General features: G+C 38.9%; 2 protein-coding genes across 3 annotated transcripts; one reads left to right on the forward strand and one right to left on the reverse strand.

Annotated features, from left to right (window-relative positions):
• abhd11 (abhydrolase domain containing 11) lies at window positions 1-7661 on the forward strand. 2 transcript variants are annotated; one of them, XM_044222691.1, is made up of 6 exons: window positions 1-292; window positions 1749-1884; window positions 2280-2453; window positions 2771-2857; window positions 3935-4116; window positions 5458-7661. In XM_044222691.1, exons 1-6 carry the CDS (start codon window positions 9-11, stop codon window positions 5591-5593), a joined length of 999 nt encoding a protein of 332 aa, XP_044078626.1. In that variant the 5' UTR covers window positions 1-8; the 3' UTR covers window positions 5594-7661. The 2 variants fall into 2 exon arrangements, with proteins under 2 accessions (XP_044078626.1, XP_044078625.1); XM_044222690.1 differs by having other exon boundaries at window positions 4-292; window positions 2687-2857.
• A 121-nt stretch (window positions 7662-7782) lies between these two features.
• bicdl2l (bicaudal-D-related protein 2-like) lies at window positions 7783-13177 on the reverse strand. Its single transcript, XM_044222688.1, has 6 exons — window positions 12445-13177; window positions 11724-11843; window positions 11474-11632; window positions 10717-10793; window positions 10467-10587; window positions 7783-8702 (listed from the first exon to the last, which is right to left on the reverse strand). Exons 1-6 carry the CDS (start codon window positions 12964-12966, stop codon window positions 8358-8360), a joined length of 1344 nt encoding a protein of 447 aa, XP_044078623.1. The 5' UTR covers window positions 12967-13177; the 3' UTR covers window positions 7783-8357.
• Window positions 13178-15216: the final 2039 nt, after the last annotated feature.

A 15216-nucleotide genomic window follows, 5' to 3' on the forward strand; every position in this document is an offset into this window, starting at 1 on the left:
CGATAGTCATGTGCGTCCTACGTCATGACGCACCATCAGCTGTTGACAGACTGAAGCTCTCTTCAATCTCGACCTCCGGAGCTGCTGTGCATTGCACACTCGCCGAATCTCAGCTGTCATTGTGGCCGTTTTTAAACGCACATGCTGTTTGTAGCGGTGCATATGCTGCCATGAGTGCTTTGTGTCGCCTGATCCAGAGAGGACTGCTGAGCGGCCGGCCGTCGTGTCGTTTATTCCCCGGACAGCAGGATGTGTGCGGGGTGGCTCCCATCCGGACAGCCAGCTCTTCCAGGTATCCCTGCTAGCTCCCCGGCTAACTGATGCCCTCTGTCTGCCTGAGCTGTAACTTAGCGTGGTGCGGTGGTGCTGGGTGGACATGACAGCTCAATCTGTCACCTTTAAAGCAGCCAGTCGCGCAACCGTTGGAATTTGTCACCGTGTCGTGTCTTTGCGTCTTTATTAACCGTTAACTTTACACAGTTTACATAAATGACATTCAAACGTCTGGTTAGCAAGAGGGTTAACCTGCAGTTGAGCTACTATCATAGTTACAGGGAGGATTTTAGATGTGGACTCTGTCTTGCTTTATTTTATTCTGTTATATAGCTAACGTTAAATAAAACGACAATTGCTGTCGTGTATATTTGGTATATGGCATGCTATGCTACATGTACGCTAAGTTACCAGTTTAGTGGTAAGCCTAGCTAGCTAAAATAAATGCTGTCTAATACAACACCGCTGTGATAAATCCTACCATCATGACTGTTACACTGTTCAGTTTTTGTTTAAACTGGTTTAGAGACGAATTGTTTCAGCTTAATGACTGTAATATTGCGTTATAATGAAAGGTGTGGAGAATATTTTGTACACCCCATTTTTATCAAGGGTGGACACAATATTAGAAACACCTCTCCGTATAAAGGTGGGATTTACATTTAGCTGGGCGTACCTAGTAAACAGGCAACTGAGTGTATATGATGTAAATACTGAGGTTAGGCAGCTGCACAAGCTAATGCAACCCAATATATTCGCAACTAATTCTCAATCTGTGAAGAGTACAGTGTTCAATGTATCTAGAGATAAGGGAATATTAGATACACCTGTAGTGCAATACAACGCGCCACAAACCAAAGGGCCCTTAAAAATCGTCATTGAGTTTAGTGCTGAAATCATTAGTTGATTAATCAATTAGTTGATTAATCATTTACTTCATTTATCAAGGAAATATGCCATATATTTGCTGGTCCCTTCTTCTAAAATGTGAAGATTGTGTGTTTTATATCTCCCTGTATACTGTTACATTTACATCTGCAGTGGCAAACAGCTCAAATAGTTTTCTTCTTTTACAATTTACTCACTCATATAACAATACATGGAAAGTGGAATGTTCTAATTTCATATAAATATTTCTTAAACTTAAACAATGTATGATATGGTTACCTAATGTTGTACCAGTAGGTGGAAGCAAAACAGTTCTAATGAAATAAGTCACAAATCATTGAACAATGCTGCCACTGCCTTCTTCTCTTTGAATAACATCCCCTGATATCCTGTTTGACTGGGACCTAGGTCAAATTAGGAAAGCAAGATGCTCTGCGAGTTGAAGCAATTTAATCATCATTTCCACTCTGCAGAGTTTTATTATTTAGATTTATCACTGTTCCTGTCGAAGTTGTGACATAATTCTCACCACAGACGTAACCATGGGCGATTCTAACTAAACAATATGGATGGTTTCCCCCCCCCAGCCCAGTCAACTTGACCTATGATGTCTTCGATGGGAAGGGAGAGAGCACTCCCCTGGTGTTTCTCCATGGCCTTTTTGGCAGCAAATCTAACTTCCACTCAATAGCGAAGTCCTTGGTGCAGCGCACAGGCCGAAAGGTAATGCAGTGATGAAGACATCACACATGTCTGTTGTTACATCAAAAACAATTCACCTTTATGTGTTTGAGTTTGTTCTCAGCAGCCTGACACTAGCCCTCTTATAAAAACAGGCATGGGAATGTACAATCAACCAGTGTGCTGCCAGTCATTTGATACAGCTCCTCAGCAGTCTGTACTGTTGTAATAAACACTGATACATAATCTGCTCTTTGGCTTACTTGAAGAAACTCATCACCTCATGTGCACATCACAGCCTTTGTTTGTGCTGTCACTCGCCTGAGCTGGAGCCAAAAAAAATAAAAGGAAACAGCTGACATAACAGTTTTTTTGTTCCTGTTCTGTTGCCTCTTTCCCCCCATTCCAAGTGTCCTAACTGTCCTTTGTCCAGTTAGGTGCTGACTGTAGATGCCCGTAACCATGGCAACAGCCCTCACAGCTCGGTGCTGACCTATGAAGCAATGACCGATGATTTGAAACACCTCCTCGCTCAGCTGCGCATCGAGAAGTGCGTCCTCGTTGGCCACAGCATGGGTGGGAAAACGGCCATGACGACCGCCCTGACGCAGGTTAGCAGTGGAGAAATTTCACCATGAGTTTATCGTGACGCTACAGTTCCCTCGCTGGATGTCACCTGACCTTTCTCACTGTACATTCCTGTCCTCTCTGAGCTTAATAAGCCTCCTCTGGTGTTCATGCCACACCTAGCTGCCCTGCTTCCATTTTGTCATTGGTTTTCCCCCAATGATATCTCTTTGTTTCTCTCTTTTCCTTCCTGTTTACCTCAATCTATCATTTGTAGTCTGGTTTAGTGGAGAGGTTGGTGGTAGTGGACATCAGTCCAGCCCAGACCACTACACGCACCAACTTCCGCTATTACATCCAGGCCATGCAGGAGGTGAAGATCTCCAGTGACATCCCACGGTCCACTGCCAGGCGGATGGCTGAGGATCAGCTCCGCAGTTTGGTCAAGGTCAGGACTCCTTTTTGATATTCAGTGCCTGTCACGATAACTACTTTTGTTGGACGATATATTGTCTCAGAAATAATTGCGATAAACAATATTATTGTCATTTTAAGACCATTTTCTGCCACTGATGTAATGATAAGCATAATAATACAAGTACACCCTTTCAATAAACTTCTACTTCTTAAGAATATTAAAACATTGAAATGAATTGGAATGTGAAAAATAAAATCACACAACCAAAACAATAAATAAAATGGTCACTTTGGCTCTGCTATCAAAAATTGCACTTTAATAAATATTAAACATTTGGCACAGGGGTAGGCTATAGAGTCATTCATTCCTTAACAGGCAATTTAGTAGGTAGGGAAAACCCTGCTGTTTATTCTGGCATCATGTTGGCAAAAATGATCGAGGTCATGTCCATATACGATAAGTCGATATCATGACAGGCGATAATTACATATCATATATATCGTATGATAAGTCAATAATCGTAATTATTGTGACAGGCCTAGTCAGCTGTTCAGCAGAAACAAGTTGTGAACACAACACTGGCATATTTATCACTTAATTAATAGTGAGTTGTATGGCAAATGTGTTAGTAACCAGGAGATAAAGAATAATATTATCATTTATGTGGACTTTGTGTTTCTGGCCACCTGAAGTCCAATATTCACTCTCTTTAGCTCTGTTTTTGGTCTCTACCAACACCTAATGGAAATATCTGACTCTATAGAAGCTAAATGCTAAATTATGTTCACCAGCTAGTCGCTAACTGTGTCTGTCTGCTGTTTGGTGCTGAGCAGGTAGTGTCAGTTTATTTTTTTCAAAAATGGCACTATGAGGGCGGTACGCGTGAGTCAAAACAGTAAAGTTGCAGTCCATAAAACCAAAACAAAAAGAGTTGTGTGACACAGTGCAAAGTCGGATGATAATTCTCATCGCTTCAAGCAACTCCCTTCACATACAAGTAGTCATGTGATCCATTGTTAATATAAACATATTGGTTATAGCTCTGAACCTAAAAATGAAGTTTGTTTTTAAATCAGTCTAGTTACAAACTGTCCTTCCCTCCCACAGGAGCGCTCAGTGCGTCAGTTCCTGCTGACCAACCTGGTGGAGCAGAACGGCCACTATGCCTGGAGGGTCAACTTGGATGCCATCTCGGCGCACCTTGAGGACATCATGAGCTTCCCCAGTTTTAACACCATCTATGAGGGACCTACACTGTTTTTGGGTGGAGCCAGTTCTGCTTATATCAGGTATAAAACACCACAGACACAAACAGTTTATTTTTATAGTAACAGATACAATCGTGTAGAATACTCACTGAAATTAGTAGCTTAAGCTTATTTGCAATGCTTGTCCCTAAATGGGCTTTCATTTTTTTTAAAAAAGTAAAAAAATCATAGGTAAGGCCTTTAGCCTTTTCTGTATTCTACTATTACCTCTCGAGGAGGTGTATGAACATAGTTACACATGTAAGAAAGCAAATCAACAAATTAAGTAAGTGGACAGCAACACTTATTTCTGGGTGATAGAAATTAAACTCTGCGAAAATACATAAGAAAGAAATTGATATGTAACTAACTGTGATGCAAATTGTAATACAAAAAATAAATATGCAACTAAGAAAACAAGCACACTAGTAAATATTCATTAGCTACTTAAAAGTAACCATTTTATTATTATACAACAAACTTTTATTTTTAGTATAATTTTTCAACTGTAACAGTGCTTGGACTAATCCTATAATATTGTACAATTTTATATATGTTTTTTTTTCTTTATTTATTTATTTATATATATAAATATGCAACCATCACAGGTGTCAACAACTGGAATGCAAAACAATATGATACATAAAAGGAAAAATAACGATAAATAAATAAATAAATGAAATGAAAAAAATTAGAGAAAATTTACAAAAGTGAATATAAAGAAAGAAACAAACAAAAAACACAATAATGCAATAAAATGAAATTTCTTTTTATAAAAAGAATAAAATATAAAAAATAAATAATTGAAAAAAGGAATAAAAATACTAATAGTTTATAGTAAATAGTTTTTTTTCATCATCTCTATTATCATATCATAAATATGATTACCCACATTTATCAGTGTTTTTTATATATATTCTTTTTGGGCAGGCATTTTTTGCCTTTATTGGAGAGGATACAGTAGAGACAGACAGGAAATGCAGGGACAGGGAATAACATGCAGCAAAAGTCCCCAGCTGGACTCGATCGGAGGACGTTGCATGGACGTAAACCTCTAGGCCACCCAGACGTCCCATTGTTATATAAATATATACTATATACATATGCAATAGATAGAAAATACTAATTACAATAAATGTACCATTTAACTAGATAAAATCCTCATAATAAAAAACCACCTCAACACCCCTGATAACTTGCGTGGTCACATTCTGCATTTACATTTATACAGTGGCAACTCTGTGTGAATGTGTTAACGAACCCGCTGTAATTAACTTTTTTCTGTTTATTGTTCATTTTCCTTCCATTTCTTTTCTCCTTGCAATACTCCATTTTACCTGATATTCTCATTCCTCCTTCTCCATGTCTTCACTCCTGATCCAGCTCCGAGGATTACCCAGAAATCCAGAGGCTGTTCCCTAACGCCGACATCCAGTACATCCCAGACGCGAGCCACTGGATCCACGCAGACAAACCCTTAGATTTCATCAGCTCCATCAGCTCCTTTCTTCAGTCCTAGCTGCCTCCTGCCTACACCCCAGAACTTTTTTTATGCTCAGCACCTCTGAGCGTCCCCTCACTGAAAATGAAGATTAGAATTCAGCAGCTTCAGCAAGAGCGAGTGGAGTCATTAGTGATGCTAATAGTTGCCACTTACCATTGCCATCACTAATGACTCACCCCTGAGTCATTAGTGATGCTAATAGTTGCCAACACTGGACCAAACTCACCCTTTTACAGCAGTCAGTTCTTATCTTCAAACAAACGTAGTGTAGTGTAGGTGAACTTTTCTTTTGTTTAGTCTCTCTGTCAGACAGGTAGTGTTAGTAGATTGGCTGGTTTCTAGATGTGTTTTCATTGATTTTTAGACTGGTAGGTAGAAAATAGTAATGAAAATATCTCCAGTTTAACATAACGGGGCTGTTTTGGAGGTGATGTACTAATCCAAAGAAACTCTCATTTGCACAGTGCTTTCTTTATGTTGAAACATGTATACCAGTATAAGAAAAAGTGGCTTTAGGCCAAGTACAATCTGCTTGACTGCTGAAGTGGACCAGTAGTTAAGATAGTTGGATATGAAAGTTTTGACAGCACTGGAATGAAACAAAGAAACAATAAGTGTTTCTTTGCAGGAGGGAGTTTGGTATCATGTGTCAGGAGGTTGGAGCTCTGCAAAGAGGCTGTAATGCAAACTTTATGTGTACAGATGATTTGTTGTAGATTTGTTGTAGAAACTTATTTTAATGTTGATAATAGTGATATATATATATATATATATATATATATATATATATTCAATATTTGGGTCCGGAACGTCCTCTCCTCTGTATGTCAGAGATGAAGATTTACAGGACGGTTACTTTGTCACAACTCAAGGTCATCGAGAGTGCTGGTTATATTTTTATGCCAACATAATCCTCTATGAAAACAACGCTGAAACACTCAAATGCAGCATTGCTACCATCTGTTTCCTGAGTATCTCAGGTTACAACTGGATATGCTAGTTATTATACACTTATACTCTTCTCCTGTCTGTCTGGCAGTAAGCTGCGGTAATGTTGTTGTGTCTTTGTATTTGGTCAGTCCAATCAGTGTTTTGATGAAACATGTTTTACCGATTTATTATCTGTATCTCACTTATCTTTACAACTAAGGCGCAAGGCTATATGGGTATCTCACAAATATATGCTGCAACAATGTACGTTGTTATCTAATCGTAATAGTGTTAATATAATTTCTGTTTCCATGGGTTTCAACAGTACAGTCCACAGTAGTGAAACTGCCATCCGTATGAATAAGCAGGGTGTGGTAAATTTGTATGTGCCTCTTTTGTCGAGAGCTCCTTTTCCATTTCTGTAAAACTTGATTTAAAAAAAATCCTTTTATTCTACAATAATAACTAGCAGACTAGAGATTGGCAGCTGGGTTGCCAGTTCTGTGTGAATTTTCTCACAAGGAAGCTTAACAGATGAGGGTGTATCCCTTCATGGCGCTAGATGTTTACTACAATCAGTGTTTTATGTTTGTTTAATGTGAATACAGAAGTCTTAAAGGCTTTAAATTACCAGAATTAAGTTGAGTGAAACTCTCTTTATTTTATTCTTTTGATAAAGCTCCAGTTAGTGGAGAAATACCCCCTTGCCCTCCTCAACCACAGGACAGATTTGTCTTGTTGCACAATATGAATAGATTGTTGGGGGGTTTGGTATCGCTGTCATTTCAATGCAGGCCCTGCTTCAGCTTCTGTAGTGTTGCAGTGGGACAAGAATATGTCAAAGGGGAACTCTGTGTAAACAATATAGAAAAGTGAATTTATTCAATCACATTGAAAAGCTGAATACTGTAATCATCTGTTCAGGATTGTATATTGTTTCACTATGAGCATGCCTTTTCTCTTGTCATCAGATGTAAATTTGCTGTGCTATATACGTCTCAGTTTGTTGAACATGTTGCCACAATGGTGGCACTCATTCTAGATAATGCCATATATAAATTTTAAATGTGAGCAGGATGCATATAGGAGTGGATTATATATCATTGAAAATGTACAAACTAATATTATACAATAAAATGGCAAAAATCTGCAACAAAGTTTTCTTTTTTTCTCTTGAATCTTGAAAATGCAACAAACCAAAGTGCAGACTATGAAGGATCTAAAGTGTCGTAGTGACAGTGTCTCTCAAAATAAACTGCAGTCTGACTCAGCAAGAGTTTTGAAGGAGCTTTTGCATGAGAATTTCATTTATTTACAACTAACAATATTCTGGAAATTAAGTATAAGGTATTCAAGTGTTACAGTATTAAAAAAAAGTGCATGGCTCATTCATAATCAGTTATATTTCATACATAAAGTGACACTAGTCAAAGATCCAAAGCATGTTTTCCCATTAAAGATCCCCTCCAGACATGTTTTAAGACATATACAAAATACTCTGCTTGGAATAGTAGTTTGTATCTGATACATTTTTCTTCTACAAAAAAGTTAAATTGCCTCGTTAAAAAATTCCTCCCTCATTGAAAAATACAGAATCTATGAATATGTAAATATTGTTCATTTCAAAAGTGTAAATGGACACAATATGTCTCCTAATTCAAAGAAATGTCTATTTTCTGTGTATGTGCACCAGAGCTGTAAGTAATTTGTAAGTTTCATCATTCTGCACAGTGAAGGTCAAACAACCAAGTGACAAGAAGCAAAACACATTTTTGAGTGGAGGGGGACTTTAAACTGTTAAACATGGGAGTTGTGCATCAGAATGAATGTACTCAAAGTCATCACAGTTTCAATCGAGTGATACGATCTGGAAGCCATTGTCACCCCTGCCCAACTCTGAATCCTGCCCCGATGCATCCTGGTCTTTCTTGCCCCTCCTCAGCTTGTCCATCCAGTTGCGTTGGGTGCCGGTAGAAGAAGGTGTGCTGGGAATCGGAGCAGCAGAACCAGCAGATTTGGGGATGAAGATCTGGTTTGAGTTGGTTGTGGGTGTAGACAAATGGATGTTGGACGGCCGCTGGATGGGCGGTCTGTTGTTTCTTCTCAGGATGCCCAGGCGGGAGGGCTTCTTCTGGGCCTGCTCTGCCTGCTGCTGACTCTGCAGCTGCTGCTGGAGGATCAGCTGAACGTCCTCCTGAGTCAAGGGAAAAAAAAAGGCTGTCAGAGCACAAGAAATACTGCAACGTCAAATCTACAAACCGTGATCAGAAACAGGAAATGTGAGAAAGAGGGGCAAGATAAATGTGGAGATAGCCAGATTTTATACCTGTGAGAGTGTGATCTATGTAATGCCACTGGTGAATAAAGGACTGTACAAAAATGATTAGGAAGGTTAGGGTGGTCAGAAAGGGGAAAGGGTAATTATGATTTTTATTTTTGCTGAAGGGAGGGAAAACTGACTTTTCTGGGAGAGCAGGGGAGGGTCATTTAATTTTTACTCACTCCAAATTTATATTTCAGCCTTCCATTGTGAGATGAATTTAAAAAATTTGTCGCAAGTGATGGGTTTAGTGTGCACAGTGGGTCATAAACGCGCCCTTTATCAAACACAGAGGACAACAAACCTGTCAGTTGTTCCCCCCTTCACTTTAGTCTTGATCATAATAAAACATATTTAAAAAGTTAAATGTGTCATATTAAGTTGGCCTATTATAATTCAAGTTTAGCCTCTTTAGTGGCTGGACTATTTATAATTATATGTTTGCCATAAATTTGGATACTGCTAATTCCTCTAGTGTGTGTATTAGTGACTATTGTGAAAATGATTATTAAACAAATTTCTTAAGGTTTATATTAGATTACAATATCTCAAATTCATAAAGCTTTGCCTCTTTTAGTTAGTAATGGTGGAACAAGTTGTACCAACTCTGGGTTGCAGTTATTGTTTCTAAGGGGACGGCCAAAGAAAATACTTTTAAAAAGTGAAACATAAGATTCTACCCTCCTCCTCATCCTAATAATTTTCATACAGTCCTTAAACTTCACCTGTCTGATCACTGAAATTCAACAAAGCGAGGGACCATTTATAAAGAAAAAAATTAATTGTGTCCCATTGTGTGACCAAAAGACAGTCTAAAGGTACAAAGAGAGGAGGGTCTACAAATTGCAACTTTGCTAAAAAAATAAATAAACTAGAAAAAATAAATAAAATTGAACTGATGACAGTTGTAAACATAATGGAATCCAACTTTTTAACCTTTTTTTTTTTTTACATCATAACCATCATATCCAGAGAAGGGTTTGACCAATATACATCTTGTAACGGTGATGCTAACATTTTGGCATTTTAGCTCCAAATAGCCAAAACTTCATGCAAATGTGCCATATCTTAAAATCTGAATTGATAATTACAAAAAAAAAATTTGCGGCTGGAATTTAGACCATCACTGCACACTGGGACACATAATACTTGGGGTACAACTGAAGCAGATGCTGCTGCTCTCACCAGTAAACTTGACAACACTTGCAAAGTTCAGTGTAGTTTCAGTTTAACGCTGTAGGGAGCCAGGCGCTCACCAGATGAACACATGAGCCTGAGGCCAAAAGACTGGCAGGATACCAGCTGGCAGTGACGCCTGTATACACTGCATGTGCTGAATGTAATGTGTGCAGATTTAATTGTAGTTTGTTTTGTGTGTGTTTTATGGCTGAATACATTCAGAGCTCTGAAAGTACACGTGTACATAACACTAATTATGTACTTATTTTTGTGTGCATACTGTGTCCTACTTTTCACACACATTTCAATGTTCCCACTGTCTCCAATGTTCTCAGTAAGAGTCCATATTTTAATTTATATTTTAATTATTTATTTGTTCAGCAATTACACCTTTCCCTTTTCAGTTCATTCACATTTTTTGAGGGTCTCTGTTAAACATTAAAGTCGTCTCAGGTTTACCTTCCAGGCCTCGAGCTCCAGCGACAGCTCCAGACGTTTCTGTACAGCCTCCAGCAGCTGGTTGTTCAGCAACATCATCTCTGTTTTACTCCGCAGCAGCTCGGCCTCCATCGCCTTCTTCCTGCACAGCGGAACAGAAAGAATGACACATTCCTCAAAATAGATTCACATCTTTCAGCTTCCTTTTTTCCCTTAAATTATTATTTAGAGGCGGTGAGTGTGACTGTGTACATCATGTGTCTGTACTCACTTCTCTATGGCCTCATCTCTGTCCCGCAGCGCCTGCTGCAGAATAGCACTGTCCTCTGCTCCTTTTCCAGATTTGACCTTTTGAATGAACAAGCAGGGGAGACAGGTTATTATTTGTCACAACTCTTTTTATTCTCTGCCTTTAACCTCTCTGACTTCACTCTCTCTAATCTGTCTTTTAACAGCACTCTGATCTAATCCCACCGTTTTTCTAACATACAGCAAATACCAGAAAGACTCAGATCACTGATACTGTCACTTGTAAACTTGTCATGCTACATAGCTGAGCTTAAACACCTGGGTAGAGGGAATCAATAAGGAAGGTGCTTCATCAGGAGGGCACGGATGAGCATTAAATCTCTGCACAGGCCTCAAGGCTCATTTGAAGCCTAACCTAGTCTTCTATTATTAACTATCTTGTTGACAGTATAAAGTCCTTGCTGCATTGCCAAAAATATATTAATTTGCAGGTGAAAGCATCTTTAAATAACTGCCTTATTTAAAGATGCTTTCACCCACTACTTATATCAAGTTAGTATAGTCAGATTTGAGATAGAAATGGAAAATTAAAACTCATAATTTCTACGTGTAAGTCATTAGCCACCTTTGTCACCTGTCCACCTCTCCTTTATTTCCACTTGTATGTGCAAAGCAAACATTCTTCTGGGTAACATGCCCACTAAAATCAACTCAAACTGAGATTGCATATGATTAAGGGTAAGGAGCTTTATTTGAGTGCATGCGGGTGTTGCCTTTACCTGATAAGTCTGGGTGATTGCCAGTTTCCGGGCCACATCTTGCAGTTGGACCAGGGCTGCGTCCAGGCAGTTTTCCCCATGAGAGGGTTCAGGTGGGATGGACTCTGGCTCTGTCAGCGGGTGCAGCAGCCGCAGAACGGACAGGACCTCCTCTGTGACCTTGGATAGAAATGAACAGAAAGAAATTATAATAATCCTGCCGAGTTCTGCAGATGTACACCATGTCCCGGTACTTATGTGTAACCTTTACCCTCTCTCTGTGTTGGCTCCATCCCAGTCCTTCTCTGCTCTCCTGTAGCTTGTCCACCTGGGCCTTAAGCTTGATACTTCGTCTCCGAGACAGCTCCACTTCTCTGCGCACTTCTTTAAGCTGCAAACAAAACACTACCTCATGACATTTTTACGCAATGTAAATAGAAACTGCTAATCTAGATTCCTGGGTGAAACTGTCAACAAGAAATCCAGTCGTACCGGCTGAGATGTGATTCAGCGCTTATGAACACTGCAAATATGCACACATGAACTCATTTATGGAAACACACTCAAAGACAAACTGAGATAACTGAGTAATGAAAGCTATTAACATAAAGTATGAGGCACAAAACGTTGTCCACAAACACTTTTTCCATCTTTACACCACTCATAACCACAAATCAAGCCCTGTCATCATCAGGTAATAAACTGTCCTCGTGTTCTGACGTCAAACATACTTCATTATGCTGAGGGACATGATTTATTGGTGTTCTGGAAACCGCTTTGTATCTCTCATTTTGTGCTTTTTGTAAATGTTTGGTTTACTCTTGAGTGACTCTTCTCCCTGTATAACAGGTTTTGTTGTTTGACAAGCCTGTTTGTAGCAGAATATATGTAAATTCATTCACTGTAAAAAGATTTATATATTTTTTCACCACACCAATAATCTCTCTCTCTCCCAATATAAACATGCAGACATATAAAGACTGTTATCCTACCGTCTCTGAGACGTGTCCCAGTGTCTGGCGTCTGCAGAGCAGCCTGCCGCTCCTGATCAGGTCTGGTAAAGTTCCATCTGTGTAGTTCCTCTGAAAGGAGCTCCCACTTCCACCGGCTACTGAATCACCTGTCCCCTCTGAGGTCAGCTCACCTGGAATGTCTTTCTCCTCAACCAGTTCCTCTTCATCCACATCTTTTAAATTGAATTCACTGATGAGGCATGAGTTGTTAAAGGGTAGCAGATCAGCACAGTTTCCTTTGTCTTGGCCATCAGAGACCACATCCTCCTGCTCTGCATTGTCTTCAGGTTCCTCTGGATCTTCTGGTTCTGTTGTGATCACAGAGATCTTTGGTTGCGGTTCTGTTGGCAAAACTGTTGGTCGGTAAAATGATGATTTGTTCCTGAGCGAACCCGACTGCCTGTCCTCCAGTCTGTTCAGAGAGGAGTAGAGCGGTTCATTGGTGGTGATTCGAGGTCTCAAACTCTCGTTGAGGACTGAGAAAGACTTAGAGTAGTACATGACCTGCAGTAGAATCAATCAAACCATCTGAAGATACTGTCAGTCAGGCTATATATAAAACACAAAAGAGCAAGAGGAGGACAGAAAAACAAGGAGGAGGGATGGTTATAAACAGAATGTCTCCAAACTGGTTTTTCCTGAACTGTGTGAGTCTTCACAGTGGCACAGCATGACATGATGTGATGTCACTGGAGGCTGTGGCTTCATGTGGCCCGAAAGGGTTTTCTTCCTCCTTTTCAGTCGCCACACAAACACATGACGTGCAAACATACCACAGCTGCAGGGGAACAAAGGTAGGAGGGCTTTTGATCCTTTGATAGTGACGCATGATACCCGATTTAAACTGCTCTTTTATCTTATATCAACTCAAATATCCAGAGGGCTGGAGATGGTGACCAGAGAAAACACAAAACAATTGACAGTCAGTGTCAAAGGCAATGTTATGCAATGACAGCAAGGTTAATCTCCAGTGGTGGAAAAAGTAGTCAGATCCTTTACTAAATTAGAAGTAGCAATACCACTACAAGTAAAAGTCCTGCATTTTACGTAAGTAAAAGTATGTAAGTATTATCAGCAACATTTACTTAGTGTCAAAAGTAAAAGTACTCATTCTGCAGAAAAATGGTCCCTCTCGGTGTTTTACTATTATATATTATTATGTGTGTAATGTCGTTGTCCTGATAGAACCACATATCTCTAAGAAGTCAACTTTTCATGAGCTCAAAAAAACATCCCTGTTTTCAGCTTTGTCACAAAGCATTTTCCAGTTAATACAAGGAGATTTTTAAATTGTTTATTTAGCTGAAGAAGTAGGAGAATTTAACAACCCATAAAGGAACAATTCATCCTTCACTTCATCAGAAACATTCAAATTCAAAATCACCAAATTTGGAGATACATGGTTTGCACAGGACAGGAAGGTTATGAAAAATCGTGATCTGAAAAGTAACTAAAGCTGTCAGACAAATACAATATTTGCCTCTGAGATGTAGCGGAGTAGAAGTATAAAGTTTACTTTAATTTGTACTTAAGAACAGTACTTGAGTAAATATGCTTAGTTACATCCCACCACTGTCAATCTCGATGTTGTAGTTTACGTCTTTTTTCCTTGTTTGATAAAAAAAAAAACTCGTACAGAGTCAAAACCGCCTATTCAGTGATTTATTTTTGGAATCGAACTGCTTTGGGGGAAAACACCAGTTGTAGTCATTCCTTGCAGTTAAGAGGGTAATTTTTGGTGGGAAACTTCCCACACACATGAGCAGAGATGAGTCGGTGACACATCAACATGTCCTATTTTCTAAATGAATACTTGGCGTACTTTGTATTTCAGGGAGCACAAGAAGAAGCTACAAGTTATTATTTTCAGGCAGGGGAGTTGATTTGAAGCCTGCTGCAAGTACAACAACAATAAAACTACACCACAATTATCAGTCAATAATAATAATAATAGTTATTATTATTATTTACTGTCAATTAAACAACCTGTTTCTTGTTTATATCACACACACATACACACATAATGTCTTTAAATTGTCATGACACGTTTTTCACTTGGTTGTGTACATAATGTCATGTAATCAAAATTAAACTAACTTTAATTATAGACCTAGTTTTTATCTTAATGCAGCAGGAAGTGGTTCACAGTTGTGTTGTGTGGATTTATGGTCTGAAGTGTTTTCCTTATCGCTGTCCCTCTAAAAGCAATGTACTAAACTTTTTGTGCTGCACACTTTGCACACTCTTGTGCAGGAAACCATTCAGGCAAGTGGACCCAGTCTTCAGAGTAAAACTGCTGATCGTTCCACCTTTATCCATTGTCATCTCCAATAACTTACATTTTATTCTAAATAGGTCAAACCTCATTGGAGTATATAGGAAACCTTGTCTGTGCCAGTATTTATAGGTCAGGTGCTGTTGTATTATCTCTACAATGCAACAAACATGTCTCATCAAGTCATTCAGCCTTCAGGGCTTTTTTCTTAAAACAGAAAACTTTCTACCATTTGGGGGAGAGAATACCACTAATTCCCAGTGTTGTGTTCGTTGTTTTAGTAATATTTTAGGGATAATAGTCAATAACAAGATCTAAAAAAGCACATCCTAGCAAGAGAATGTATCAAGAAGAGAACTAATTAAACCAGGTTGATGTATATTCAAAACAAGTGAAATATTGTCAGTGTTGACAGATCTCCTGTTTCATCTAATTTTATTTGACCTATTTATGTGTCTTTTATATTGTCTTGTGTT

Source organism: Siniperca chuatsi, linkage group LG14 (assembly GCF_020085105.1).
Source record: "Siniperca chuatsi isolate FFG_IHB_CAS linkage group LG14, ASM2008510v1, whole genome shotgun sequence".
In the NCBI taxonomy this organism is placed as follows: Eukaryota; Metazoa; Chordata; class Actinopteri; order Centrarchiformes; family Sinipercidae; genus Siniperca; species Siniperca chuatsi.

Bases quoted from the DNA above. Each gene is read 5' to 3' on its own strand.
- bicdl2l (XM_044222688.1), bottom strand. From the start codon at position 12,966: ATGTACTACTCTAAGTCTTTCTCAGTCCTCAACGAGAGTTTGAGACCT. The intron at 11,844-12,444 runs GTAGGATAACAG...TTTTGTTTGCAG, and splicing joins TGGGACACGTCTCAGAGACG to CTTAAAGAAGTGCGCAGAGA. The intron at 8,703-10,466 runs GTAAACCTGAGA...CCCTTGACTCAG, and splicing joins TGGAGCTCGAGGCCTGGAAG to GAGGACGTTCAGCTGATCCT.
- abhd11 (XM_044222690.1), top strand. From the start codon at position 9: ATGTGCGTCCTACGTCATGACGCACCATCAGCTGTTGACAGACTGAAG. The intron at 1,885-2,279 runs GTAATGCAGTGA...TTGTCCAGTTAG, and splicing joins TGCAGCGCACAGGCCGAAAG to GTGCTGACTGTAGATGCCCG. The intron at 4,117-5,457 runs GTATAAAACACC...CTCCTGATCCAG, and splicing joins GCCAGTTCTGCTTATATCAG to CTCCGAGGATTACCCAGAAA.